This window comes from Aquarana catesbeiana, linkage group LG13 (assembly GCF_042186555.1).
Source record: "Aquarana catesbeiana isolate 2022-GZ linkage group LG13, ASM4218655v1, whole genome shotgun sequence".
Lineage (NCBI taxonomy): Eukaryota > Metazoa > Chordata > Amphibia > Anura > Ranidae > Aquarana > Aquarana catesbeiana.
Genome location: NC_133336.1, coordinates 183,874,577 through 183,888,774, shown reverse-complemented (window position 1 = coordinate 183,888,774; position 14,198 = coordinate 183,874,577). Strand labels below are relative to the sequence as shown.

The 14,198-nt window shown below is 42.7% G+C and overlaps 1 protein-coding gene across 1 annotated transcript in view; it reads left to right on the top strand.

Moving 5' to 3' along the window:
- The window catches only part of TARS2 (threonyl-tRNA synthetase 2, mitochondrial), a 77,150-nt gene that overhangs the window by 58,457 nt on the left and 4,495 nt on the right, over positions 1-14,198 (top strand). Inside the window, exons 16-17 of the mRNA XM_073610356.1 lie at positions 4,298-4,402; positions 7,187-7,259. Coding sequence (XP_073466457.1) covers positions 4,298-4,402; positions 7,187-7,259 — 178 coding nt within the window. The remainder of the gene's footprint in view (positions 1-4,297; positions 4,403-7,186; positions 7,260-14,198) is intronic.

Here is a 14,198-nt window from a genome sequence, read left to right as displayed (position 1 = left end):
TCGGGCACAGTGTGCTGCAGGCAGCAGTATAGATCCTCAAGTCTGGGGGTACCTTCCGGGTTGTGTCTCTCTCCCCTCAAGTAGCATTGCTATGGGACGTCCCATTAAGTAATTACTTAAGGCTCTGTGTCCCATGATGTACGATAAAGAAAATAGGATTTTTATAACAGCTTACCTGTAAAATCTTTTTCTTGGAGTACATCATGGGACACAGAGGTCCCTCCCCTCTTTTTTGGAATTTAAGTATATTGCTTTGCTACAAAAACTGATGTGCTCCTGGAAGGAGGAGGGGTTATATAGGGAGTGAACTTCCCTGATTGGGTATACCAGTGTCAACACCTGAAGGTGGCCTATAACCCATTAAGTAATTACTTAAGGCTCTGTGTCCCATGATGTAGGATTTTACAGGTAAGCTATTTTGTGAATCTTCCCTTTGGGTTGGCCACAGCTTTGGAGGGTTCTCAAAGCGTCTAGCCCCAGTGCTGGGCTTGCTGAAGACACCTCAATACTCTTTACCTCAATAATCTTTGCTCAGGAAGCGGTCAGTTCCAGGGGTTCCTTCGATATATTTCTACAGGAGGAAGCTGTGTTTAGATCAAAGCATGTTCTCTACATACAGTCCTACTCCAGGTCTTGGTAGAGGTTCATTCTCTGTCAGGAACTTGAAGATCCAGGCATTGCATTGCCAGAAGGCTCTGTTTCTGGGGTGTTGCAGAGCAAAAATTGGTGCTCAATATTCTTCCTTTTCAGGAATTTGGAAAATAACCACTGATGCCAATCTCTCTAAGTTGACTTGAGGCTGGCTACAGTTCAGTGGGCTTGGTCTCCACAGGAGAGAATACTGTCCAATAGCTTGGAATTTTTGGCCAGTATGCCTTGCTCTGAATATATTATAGGGCAAAACTGTGGTAGGTTCAATCTGGAAATGCCTCTGCAGATATATATAATATCAACCACCAGGGCGGCACCAGAGGTCATGCGACTTAGGGAGGTGTACCACATTCTGTCTGGGACAGTACAAGTGCTGTCTCTATCGCCAATACATATTCCAGCTATAGGATAGTGGCAAGGGGAACTCTGCAGGGGAATCTACTAGATTCCAAGTTCTACAACAGTTTGGGACAGGTGTGTCCGGGAAAAGAGTCCCACTGCCAATAAGGGTACATGTACTGGTAACACCTCAAGGTCTGGTTCTCCCTTAGTTGACGTTTTTTTTCCCCATTTCGGATTCTGCCACAACTTTTGCGAAGAATCCGTAAGGTGGTAACACTGATATTAGTGTTGGCCGAATTAGCCTAGGTGGGCTTGGTACACAGGCATAGTGAGTCTTGTGGGGGTTGCTATTTTGGACACTCCCAGTCCAGCGGGACCTGATGGTGTTTGAGTCCTGTATCTCAGCACTGTTGAGCCCCTGGAAGTCAGCTTTGGGGAACTTCAATTACAGGACTTGAATGAATGAATATATATATATATATATATATATATATATATATATATAAAATAATAATATTTTTTTTTTTTTTTTTTGCCTGGGGTGAAGCCAGGAAATGGCACCCGCAGAAATATGTGGGTGTGAGATTTTCTTTTTCTTTCCCCAATTGGTAGAGGAAAGGAGTTTGGCCTTAAGTACTGTTAAGGGTCAGAGTTCATCCCTATCCATTTTTTTCCAGGGGCAGTTGTTTCTCACTCCTTGTTTCATACCTCATCCATTCTTGTGTCCTTGGGACGTGAATTGATCTGGACTGTCCTTGCAGAGGCCACTTTTTGAACCAAACGGGGGATTCTGTTGGTCCTTTTATCTCAGAAGGTGGCTTCTTTAGTTGCTATCACTTCACGAAGTGGAGTGTTAGAGTTGGCGGCTCTTTCATGCAATGATGCGAGACATTCTTGGTCTCGCATCATAAGGTGATGTTGCGTCCTCATCCATTTTTATTGCCTAAAGTGGTTTCTAGTTTTTCACTTGAATCAGGACAGTGTCTTGCCTTTTATTTTTCTCCTAATCCACAGTCGACAGGAGAAAGATCGCTACCTACTCTAGAGGTAGTTCAGACACTCAGGGTCTACTTGAATTGTCGGCACAAGTTGGGAATCCTGGTTTGTGCTGCCAGAAGAGCCCAGGAAGGGCAAGCGGCATCCAGGTCAAATATTTAGCAGTGGATCTGCCAGTCTATCAATGATGCCTATGGTTTAAATGGCAAAAAACTCATTTTTTTTCTGGGGACAGATTCTCTACCAGGTGTGAGAGTATCTTCAGCAATCCATCATCGGATGTCAGTGGCCCAGGTGTACAAGACCACTATTTGATCTTTTGTTTATACATCTACAGGGTTTTACCAGGTCAGTGTCAATCACATAGAAGACACTGCCTTTGGCCTCAGCATATTACAAATGGCAGAGTAGGTCCTCCTTTTGGTGGAAGTTTCTATGATGGTGTCTCCCTCCCCTCAGGGGCATTGCTTTGGGACATCCCAGATAGTAATTACTATAGCTACTCTATGTCCCGTGATGTACGAGAAAGAAATTAGGATTTTTCCTACAGCTTACCTGTAAAATCCTTTTCTTGAAGACAGAGACCCCTCCCCTCTTTTGGAAATTGCTTGCTACAAAACTGAGGTACTTCCTGTATAGAGGGGGGGCTGCCTGTCTTTTGGGTGTGCCAGTGTCCATTCACCTATAGGTGGCGTATAACACAGATAGTAATTACTATAGCTGCTCTGTGTCATGTGATGTACTCCAATAAAAGGATTTTACAGGTAAGCTGCAGGAAAAAGCCTATTTTTATTTTTAACGCAATACATTTTATTTATATACGTATAGTCAAATAGACATACAAAGTACAGGTTGTCCTCCTTGATGATTACTACACCTCCAGCATAGGGGTCACTTCTACCTGGGAGATCCAGTGGAGGTGTAGAACATTAGACCCCATACACTGTACAATATAGTGCAGAAACCATAATTCAGGCTACGTTTGCAATCGGTTGATTGATGTTATTCATATTACTAAGTGGATGTCCGCATTGAAAAGGTAATCTTGTAGTATACATTGCTGGTCTGATATCCGTGAAATCGACACATCCACATACCAGCTTCATCTGTGCTACATCAAGTAAATGGGTAAAACCTGAAGGAATTAAAAAAAAAAAAAAAAAAAATCTTCAGTACTAAGTTTAGTTTAAAATAGATCTTAAATGTATGACAGAGGATTAACAATTTCCCGTCAGAATTTACACAATGTCATAAAGACATATTCCACCTTTTGTAAAAATTGATAGCTGCATCCATATTGTAAAAAAAGAGTACATTTTATTATTTTGCATTGGAGCCTGCAGAGCATTGCAAAAGCAATCAGTGCATCACAAGTGCAATGCTCAGGCTTCTCTGCAGACTCTTCCTCTACCCCCAGGTCTCTACAGGAGTACAGACTTTTTTTTTAGTTTTTGAACTGGAGGAAGTAAACCATGGGCTGAGTGTGGTGATGGCACTACACTCCATTGAGATCTCTGCATCTCCCTGCCACGTTGGCAGATGGGACTTGTAGTCTTCCAAGTACAGATCTAAAAGAAGGTAAAAAGTTACACTGGCTTGATTTGGCACACTTGTATTGCAGTTCTGGATCCTACGTAGGGATAACACTTTGGGTACCCATTGCAATCCTGAAAGCATAATGTTAGCATGGTAGGTTAGGACATGAGGCTCTGAGCTCCCCCAGGGGATAGGGACCGATGCATAGAATGGATCTCTGTACTTTGTAAAGTGTTATGTATTGTGCTGTCACTATATAGATGGTGAAGATATAAAATAAATTCTGACCTTTTGGATTGTTTCAGTCGCATGGGAAAACACCTAGGCTCAGGGTCAAGGATTAGGCTGGCTAATCATATACTTCCATTTCAAATGACCAAGAGCCTTGACATGTTATCTTTTGTTTTTACTTGATGCACCTATTTGGATTCTTTCACAGAGGTGTGACTTTCCAACGCATGTAGAAGGATGTTATGTATAGGTGTTTGCACTTGTTAGTTTTTAATGCATTTTTTACTTTGACATATGTGTTTTACATTCATAGGCAGGCAATAACATCAGATCTTTGTGTTTAATATCAGTCAAGGCTTGTGTATAATAATTGTGGTTGGCATGAGACATGATTACACAACTCATGATTGCAGAATGTGTGATGAAAACGGATGCCTTTCATTGGAAGGTTTTGTATTATGACTGATCGGTAACCTAGGATAACAACAGATGTTGTGAAATGAGATCTGCTAAGCTGGGCCCCTTCTGTTTTCTGGTACAGTAAAGAGGATGGCACAGCAGAGAGACCAGTCATGATCCATCGTGCTATACTTGGTTCTGTAGAGAGGATGTTGGCTATTCTGGCAGAGAATTACGCCGGGAAGTGGTAAGAGAATTGAATTTGTACATCAACTGATAAATGAGTCATTTCCACTAGCTGAGCAGCTACTTTCTTTTGATTATGAGCTGCATCCTTCACCAGGCGCTCCACATAACAGGACTGGAAGGTTATTGGAGCAGAGCGATATCACAATGTATAAAGCAGGCTATAGACCATGCGATTCTCCTTCCTGCAACTAACAATTGCAGGATAGAAAATTGCTAGATCCCCCTCCCCATCCACATAGTCATAGTTGATAGGGGAATCACTCCCACAGACCTATTGTGTTCTCCAGGGGAATATTGCCACTGCCAATAATCGAATACAAAAATCTGACATGCTGGGTTGTACCAAAGTCGATCAATGGATCAACTTTGGTACAATCAGCCTGCTCATAAATGGTTCGAATCTCGGTCAGTTCAGCAGGAAACGAGCGAGATTAGAACCTTCTATGGCCAGTTTAAGGGGAGGTGCTGCACACCTTTTAAACTTTTTCCACACAAAATCCAAATCTGTTGTGGTGGATACACCCAGGAAGGCAGCAGCTGAATCCATTAAAACCATTAGCTGAGTCTCTGATGTGTGCACATAAGGCTACATCCACAAGGGTGGCCGGGGATGCACGGTTTTCCACATTCAGAAGCGGCTAAATGGTGCCTCTGGACACAGCAACACTCTGTGTATGGCCATATACAAACTAGGCCAGTTTGTGTGCACCAGAATTCTGCAGACATGCCGAATCCGGTGTACACGCTCTACTTCCTGGGATGGCCAAAGGCTTTATTCGCATATAAACACTCATATGAGTGGTTACATGTGAACAGCGGTGTCATTGGTTTGTACAGCGTTTTGTACCACCAGCAAGAATCTAAAAGCCAGGAATTCATATTTCAGGTCAAATGTAGCAGGACAATAGAAAACTGTAGCCATTTGCAAATGACTAAATACAGTTAAAACCACATAAGTGAGTTGTTTAAATGATCAGACAATGTCGTCATTCACATACAGTACCTTTGTCACATTGTACAGCCAAATGTAGAGAAAATGCCAGCACTCCAACCATGTACATTGTACAGCCAGGCTACTATTTACCATTTCATTTTTATTCATTTCTGGGTCACATTAATGCCTGTAGTCATAAAAAAAGGGAATAACATTATCACACTAGTGATTGATTGTCCATCTTAGCAGGTGACACAGAAAGCTCAAATATGAACTAGTGGTGTCTTCTGTCTGGCAAAGCTGTGAAATATGAATAAAGGAGTTGTAAATGCAGAAGGTTTTTTTTATCCTAATGCATTCTGTGCAGTAAGATAAAAAACTTTTTTTGTGTAGAAGCTTCCCCAGCACCCCCTAATTACTTAGCTGAGCCCCATCTCTCTCCAGCGACGTCCATAAATGTCCGGGACACTCCCCCTGATTGGCTGAGACACAGCAGTGGCGCCATTGGCTCCTGCGGCTGCCCATCAAAGTCAGTCAGCCACTCAGCAAAGAGAGGGGGCGGGGCATACAGAGCTGTGACTCGGCTTCAGTGCCCCCCATAGGAAGCTGCCGGCTGTGGGGGCACTTGATAGGAGGGAGGTGCCAGGAGCAGCAAAGAGGGACCCGAGAAGGAGGAATCCGGGCTGCTCTGTGCAAAACCAACTGCACTGAGGTGGTAAGTATAACATAACGTGTGTTTTTTTTGTGTTTGTTTTTTTTTTTAAAAAAACAAGACTTTACAATCCCTTTAAATACCTTTAGGGAAAAAATTATAAATGCACATATTTTTGCAGTACAAAAAGTTTACATTTTGTGTTTAGTTTTTTCAACTAGGAGCTTGCAAAGCATTGCATCTGCAATCAGTGGATCGCAGGTGCAATGTCAGGCCCCTGCAGTCACTTCCTACAGCAATGTACCTGTACCTCTGTATGGACTGTCAGTTTCTAGTGGGCACCTGAGCCGAGCTTCAGCTCCATGTGTCCCATTTAGACACAGAGCCGTGGCCCAGCCCCGCCCACTCTTTCTCTCTCTCTCCCCTTATTGACTCACTGAATTTGACAGCAGCGGGAGCCATTGGCGTTGTGCTGCCATCTCAGCCAATGAGGATCGAGAGTCTCGGGAGCCGAGACACTCCTGTAACATCACTGGATAAAGATGGGCTGAGGGGGGGCTGCTGCACACAGGCTTTTTTTTTTATCTTAATGCATAGAATGCCTTTACAACTCCTTTAAATAATTCAGAGATCGCTGTGAATGAATGATGTGGGCGGAGCCCAGTGCAGCCACACTGATTTATAAAGGTTACATGTTCCAAACCTGAACTAATCCTTAAGAGCAGATTCACACTGGCCCGCTGCACTTTCACTAAAGCGCAGCTAACCCACGTTTTTCATGCAAGTTAGCTGCGCTTTCCCATAGACTTCTATGAGGTCCGACTATTTTGGTGCAGCTTCAGAATGCACACCACAACTCCTGCATGCTGCATCTCTGGTGTGCTTTCTGAAACTTCACCAAAACCACAGGGCATTATAGTCTATGGGAAAGTGCAGCTAACCTGCACAAAATCCGACAGTTAGCTGCACTTTTTACACAAAGCGCAGCGGGACTGCATCGGGGGCAGTGTGAAGCTGCCCTTGAGGGAATCAAATAGAAAAATCTTCTTTCATTCTGATTTCTATAGGCCACTGTTCAGTTTTATCAATGAGGCAACATATCTTTGTGTATTGGGCAGTCCTAGGATGTGTATATCTTTGTAATAGTGGACAATGCTCATCCAATACTCCCTCTTTCTGTACTATATCTTTTGTAGGCCGTTCTGGTTGTCACCATTCCAGGTCATGGTGATACCTACAGGAGCCAGCACTGAGGATTATGCCAAGGAGGTAATATTTATACTTTTTTTTTCTCTGTTTCTTACTGCTCACATAAAAGATCAACTTCAGACATTTTTCTAATGTTTTAGACAAAGTGGGGACAAATCTCGTTCAGATGCGCCCCTTCCCCCAGCAGCCTTCTGGGACATATTAAAGGTCCCAGAAGTCTACACTTACATTCGCAAAGCACAGCGTGGCTTGTGCATGTACAGTAGGAAACTGGCTGGGAAGCTGAAAGGCTTCACTGCCGGTTTCTGTTACCTAAAGATGTCAGCGCCTGCACCCAAAGCCAGTTGAAGAATTGGCTCGGGTGAGGACATCACTGGATCCCTGGACAGGTAAGTGTCCTATTTAAAAGTCAGCAGCTAATTTATTTTTTAAGGGGAGACGTGAGCTTCTCTTTAATGTGCAAAAATTGCATATCACTTACTACCGCCACTCAAAAAATGTGCACAAACAAAAGTGTCCATAAAATAATAATGATCAAACCTATTTAAAGTCCCATAATTCTCAATCTGTAGTCAATCAAAAAAAAGCAAAATGTTTAATAGGCTGACATTACAACAGAAAGACCGCCTGTGAAAATATCCTCTGGAATCAATTCAGTGATCCACTGTTCGTGGCACCTTCTGGCACACTCCATAAAGCTCGCCACAAGTCAGCGATAATGTCTAATCGTTAAGTATTTTTATTAAAAGTTATAAGATAAAAACAAGCAAATACAATGGTAAAAAAAACTCAGACGGGCACTGCTGACCCGCGCAGCAGCGTGACGTCAGCACTAGAAACTCTGCATAGACTCGTTTTGTCCAATCAGATGTCCTCTAGTGTCAACGTCTGCCATCTTTTATGTAGGTTAGGCTCATTCACCCCGTCAAAGGTGCAATGATAATGCAGGCATGGCTGGAAATGGTCTGTCGGCCAAATTTTGAATAGACCAAAGAAAAAATATTTAAAAAACCAAATTCTGACCCTCGTTCACATTTAGGCAGTTTGACATGCAATTTGACAATTCGCAGCTTATGGCCAGCAATGGCACCTTTCCAGTCGGTGCGACGCTGGCTTTGTAGTGCCGCATTGATTTGCAAAAGTAGTTCCTGCGCTACTTTTGCCGATTTTCGGGTGCGACTTCAATAGACCTCTGTGCATGAAGCCACACTGATGTCTTTCAAGTCGGGGCTTTGAAATTGCGTGATTTCAGATGAAGTTGCGCGATTTCAAAGCCGTGTTTATAGTGTGAATGAGGGCTCAAAAAGGAAAACCAAGGCGTGTTAATCAGTTAAACAGGCACACTTAAATTGCACAGCAGTAAATGAAACTGGCTAGTTAAAATTGCATAATCGAATCATATTGTCAAAAAATGCTCCTGTGAGGGAGCGTATGGAGCAAGGCAAATATAACCCATGATTGCATATAAATCACATAAACATATTAAAACCCACAGGTTCGGGAGACACACAGGACTTAACAAATAACCCTGGATTGACCCCAAAAGCTGCATAACTAGTCAATTTTTATTAAATGCAGTAGGAATCAGCAGCTCCTGTGGGTCCCAGTAAGGGTTCAGGCTTAGACTGCCGTCTATCTGTGTGACTGAAACTATTCAGGACTAGGCTGAGGAACTAAAACTGGCTCCTGGGCTTCTACAGATCACTTAGTAGGAGGTGTTCTGTAAAGGTAAAGGGAAGGTTTCTGCATAGTGATTACATTAGGAGTGTAGTGACATCATGGCAGTGTCTGTCATTAGAGGCTCATTATTTGTGATCTGCTGCTTAGCTGCATTTTGGAATAAACCTGTGGGGGGCACAAATGACATAAATGTTAAATTGTGAAAAATTACAGAAATGCAACCGTCTGTCTTACACACCCCGCCCCAAGAAAAAAAGTATAATACGTTACCTAAAAGGTATAATCTCCAGAAAAAGGCCCTGGAATGTTTAATTAGTAGTCCGTAAATTTACTTTCATATCAAGGGATGCTTTCAGTTAATGTGGATCGATAATCACCAGTCTTTCTGGGATGAAAGAGTAATTATGAGGCTGTAAAGTAACAATTCTTGGAGAAGAATCTGCCCCAGGGATTCCTTTTTAGTACTGTTTTTATACAACCAAAATTCTACACATTAGTCATGTGGTGCTGTGCTAAATGCGAAGGAGACCACAACAGCATTTTCTTCAGGTATTTCAGGCCTTCTGTTTTAGTTTTATTCATCCCACTAAGACTATGAACATAAACATTTTGATTATAGGTGTGTTTGAATACAAAAAAAACACCCTCAGGCCTGGTTCACACTGGTGCGACATGTGCTCCGATTTTGAGAGCACATGCCGCATGAAAAGTCATGCCCAATTAAGTGCAATGGAACCATTCTAATAGGAGCGACTTAAAAAAAGGCTCCTGTACTACTTTTGGTCTGACTTCGGCACGACCTGCATTGACTTCTGTTAAAGAAGTTGTATGCAAGTCGCGCTGGGATGTCGGCTTCAAAGTCGTGGCAGTGTGAACCGGGACTCGGTCACAGTTATAAACTAAGAAAAGTTCAATTCAAACTAAATGTTTATACGGTATGTTATCAGGACACTTACCTGTAAAATGGCTTTATGTGAGATTCTTGTTTTATGCACACAAGCTGAAATCAGGCTGGCAGTGGGAGTGCTTGGAGGTCTGCAGAATTTGAGGACAGAAGAGTGACCCACAGTCTTCTCTTTAGTGCTGTGCTTTTATTTTTTATTTTTGAGCCTGCAACGTGCAAAAAACAAAACACCATTGTGAACACACACAAAAAGGTGCACTAGGGTGTTTGGTTCCCTCACAAAGAGAAAGGGACCCCCCCCCCTTGCCTAAGACACCTGATGGGGACAAGGCATACTCAGGTCCACCTAGCTAAAAGGCCTGGTAGACTCCGCTTCTCATGGTCAGCTGAAGCTAACCAACTAGGTAGGAGGAAGCTACCAAGGCAGCAGAGGAAAGGAACCTGGTGACCACACGTTCACCCCTAGACTTTAGGCCTAAAGATTCACACCCTACTATCTGTGGATAAAGGAAAGATACACCTAAAAATAGTGCAGTGAGAAACTTGATAGTTAAAAAAAAAAGTGCCAATGTTGTGCATAATGGCTAGGCAAATTGCCCTGGTCTTGGCCAAAAGGTGACTTGCAGAAAACAAATCAAGTAGTGCTGTGGCAAAGTGCTCATCCTCACAGTGGTATCCCAAACCAATAGTGTCGCCACTCCCAGGAGGCACTAACACTGCAGGCTCTCTGTATCCCCAAACCCAGGCCAATCAAGGCAGTAATGCTCAAATCAGGGGGAGCTGTGCTCCTCAGAACCCCCCACAGCAGGATAAAAGCTCCTGACCCACACCTTATGTGGTGCACGCTCAATTTGGTTTCTTTCCCTTGGGAAAAAACTCTCAGGACCCTCATCACCCCACCAGGGATACTATACAACCAGCCAACCCACGAGAAGACTAGAACGATGTCCCTGCTAGACACCAACAAGAACAAATGCTATACTTGATCTTGGCCAAAAGGCTGAGAAGCAAGTTAAGTGCTCACCATAGATGCGAATGGCTGATCTACACTGTGGTTAGCCTAATATCTGCCAGATCGAATGGAAAAAACTGCCCCGTCTATGCCCAGCCTATACCTACCAGGCTTGGTTACTAAGGGTGATTTGCAAAGTGTTCTAACCTAAAAGCAACCTTCCATCAACATTTAACAGACTGATAAATTCTGAATGAGCTTAGCACAATACTTTCAGCCTAGCCAGATTCAGCCCGTGAAAATAACACGCTAAAAACATTTATTTTGAATAGTAAGAACCAACAAGGAAGGTAAATGCCTTGTTGAAAAGTGAAAGTACAGATATCCATCATATCCAAATACAGGAGTGGACCAAACTCGCATCTTACCTCTAGTATCGGTGCGTAAAATGTAGCAGCCCAACCAATTTTGTATAACGACACTTCGTCAGGGGTTAAGGCTGAGAACACATCAGCCCCATATCATCACACAAACATTCCATGATCACAAAAGTCGACGACCGCACCTCAAGTTCCGTGAGAAGTACAAACCCTATCAAATAAAAAGCTAATATCAGCATGAATACAAAATAGCAAATATTACCAAGCAATGAAAAATACATATACACTGAAATGTGACCATTATAATTAGGGGTGCTCTGAATGGAAATTTTGGTGCCGAAAATGCAGAATGCACTTTGCTGAAAACCGAAACCGATTATATATTTTTATAAATAACTGTATCGTATTTGACGTTTTGATTAATATAATTTTTTTAAATATGAATTTATTGTTGGCCATTATTGACAGCTTTTAGTACAAGAAAGGTCAAGAAAAAATGCAGTCTCTAACCATCTCTTGTATCACGTCCTCAGTTTCTCTAACCATCTCTTGTATCAGGTCCTCAGTCTCTCTAACCATCTCTTGTATCAGGTCCTCAGTCTCTCTAACCATCTCTTGTATCAGGTCCTCAGTCTCTCTAACCATCTCTTGTATCAGGTCCTCAGTCTCTCTAACCATCTCTTGTATCAGGTCCTCAGTCTCTAACCATCTCTTGTATCAGGTCCTCAGTCTCTCTAACCATCTCTTGTATCAGGTCCCCAGTCTCTCTAACCATCTCTTGTATCACGTCCTCAGTCTCTCTAACCATCTCTTGTATCAGGTCCTCAGTCTCTCTAACCATCTCTTGTATCAGGTCCCCAGTCTCTCTAACCATCTCTTGTATCAGGTCCTCAGTCTCTCTAACCATCTCTTGTATCAGGTCCTCAGTCTCTCTAACCATCTCTTGTATCAGGTCCTCAGTCTCTCTAACCATCTCTTGTATCAGGTCCCCAGTCTCTCTAACCATCTCTTGTATCAGGTCCCCAGTCTCTCTAACCATCTCTTGTATCAGGTTCCCAGTCTCTCTAACCATCTCTTGTATCAGGTCCCCAGTCTCTCTAACCATCTCTTGTATCAGGTTCCCAGTCTCTCTAACCATCTCTTGTATCAGGTTCCCAGTCTCTTTAACCATCTCTTGTATCAGGTCCCCAGTCTCTCTAACCATCTCTTGTATCAGGTCCTCAGTCTCTCTAACCATCTCTTGTATCAGGTCCTCAGTCTCTCTAACCATCTCTTGTATCACGTCCTCAGTCTCTCTAACCATCTCTTGTATCAGGTCCTCAGTCTCTCTAACCATCTCTTGTATCAGGTCCTCAGTCTCTCTAACCATCTCTTGTATCAGGTCCTCAGTCTCTCTAACCATCTCTTGTATCAGGTCCTCAGTCTCTCTAACCATCTCTTGTATCAGGTCCTCAGTCTCTCTAACCGTCTCTTACTTAAACTTAAACACACTGTTAATAGTATTAGCAAAATTTCCATTCGGTGCACCTCTAGCAGACATGATACAAAAGATCAATGCAGCCTCACCACTGCCAGTCAGATGCAGCCTCCCAGTGCCTGTTAGATGCAGCCTGCCTGTGCCCGGATCAGAGCGGATATCTCCGTGTGTCAGGGAGTGGATTTGAATTTCCCGGCTGCAGTAACAATGTCCCGCCTCCTGTGATCACGTTGCACTGATTCAATGTCCCGACATTGGATCAGTGTGCCGTCTTTCACAGGAGGCGGGACATTGTTACTACTGCTGCCGCCCGGACAATTCATATCTGTGAAACATTAAGATCGCCGCTGGAGGAGGAGGACTGGGGCACACCAGGATGACACCCCTGCAATGGGCGGCACCTGGGGTGGACCCTGCCCCTTTTTCGGCGCTCCATTATCGCCTTTTTTTTTTTTTTTGTTTTCAGCCGATAATTTTCGGTGGCCAAAATTTTGGTGCGCCACTAATTATAATGGATTATTAAAGGGAGCGTGTCATGAGTATGTGTGTATTTTCTGTAATTATGGTCCAGTCTAAAAATGCAATTACATTTTTTTTTTTTTTTTCTATTTTCCAGCCAGCATGTTTTTTCACACTATTTTGTTTCTGCTTTGCTGAACAAAAGCCTGTTTACAGAGATCAATTGCTCAAGCTGAACCTTTTACACACAATAAGTTTTGATCAAGAACCCACCTTTTTATTGAACAGCTTTGTCTGAAGCTTCGGTCAGTTAGAGCAAGCCTTTATCATTTAACAAAAATGGCTAACTTTTTAAATAAATGTTAACATTTATGTTCAGACATTATCCAAATTTACCCCCAAACCTCCCTCTTCCAGTGTAGAGCATGCTAAAGCATTACTTTTTTCCTTTGATCTTGTTCCTATATCTGTCTGACATCAGCATCAATCAGGCTTGTATAAAACTTTGTGAAAAAACAAAGATTGGAAAAAAAAAAAAAGGAGGTAAACTGCACTCCTGAACTATAGAAACAAGACTTAGAAAATATTTTTATTACAAGAAAATATGAACAATCTTTATCCCCCCACTGCAGCAGATCTGTCATTTAAAGCGGAACTTTGCTCTTTAAATTAACATTGACTTTTTAATCCTTATGCTGCTAGCATTGGTAAATAAATAGGAATGTATATCAGATTTATTTGTGTTAAACTTTATTTTATTTTTTTTTTTTTTTTTACATTTATTCAGCTACTTCCTGTTTTCCATGCCTAGGCAAATCATGTGATACATCCCCAGAGTCTTCAGGAGAGGAAGCACACCTGCATGCATGCCTGAGCTAAGGGCAGATGGATTCATGGAAGTAAATGCTACATGAATCATCTGCAAAACACCCCCCCAGCATTTCTGGTCGTGGCCATCTTGAGTAAGGGCAAAGTGATTTTTCAGCAAAGTAAAGCATGGAGACATGGATGGATGGGGAAGTTTGCATAGACCAGTGATGGCGAACCTTGGCACCCCAGATGTTTTGAAACTACATTTCCCATGATGCTCATTCACCCTGCAGTGTGGTTGGGCATCATGGGAAATGTAGTTCCAAAACATCTGGGG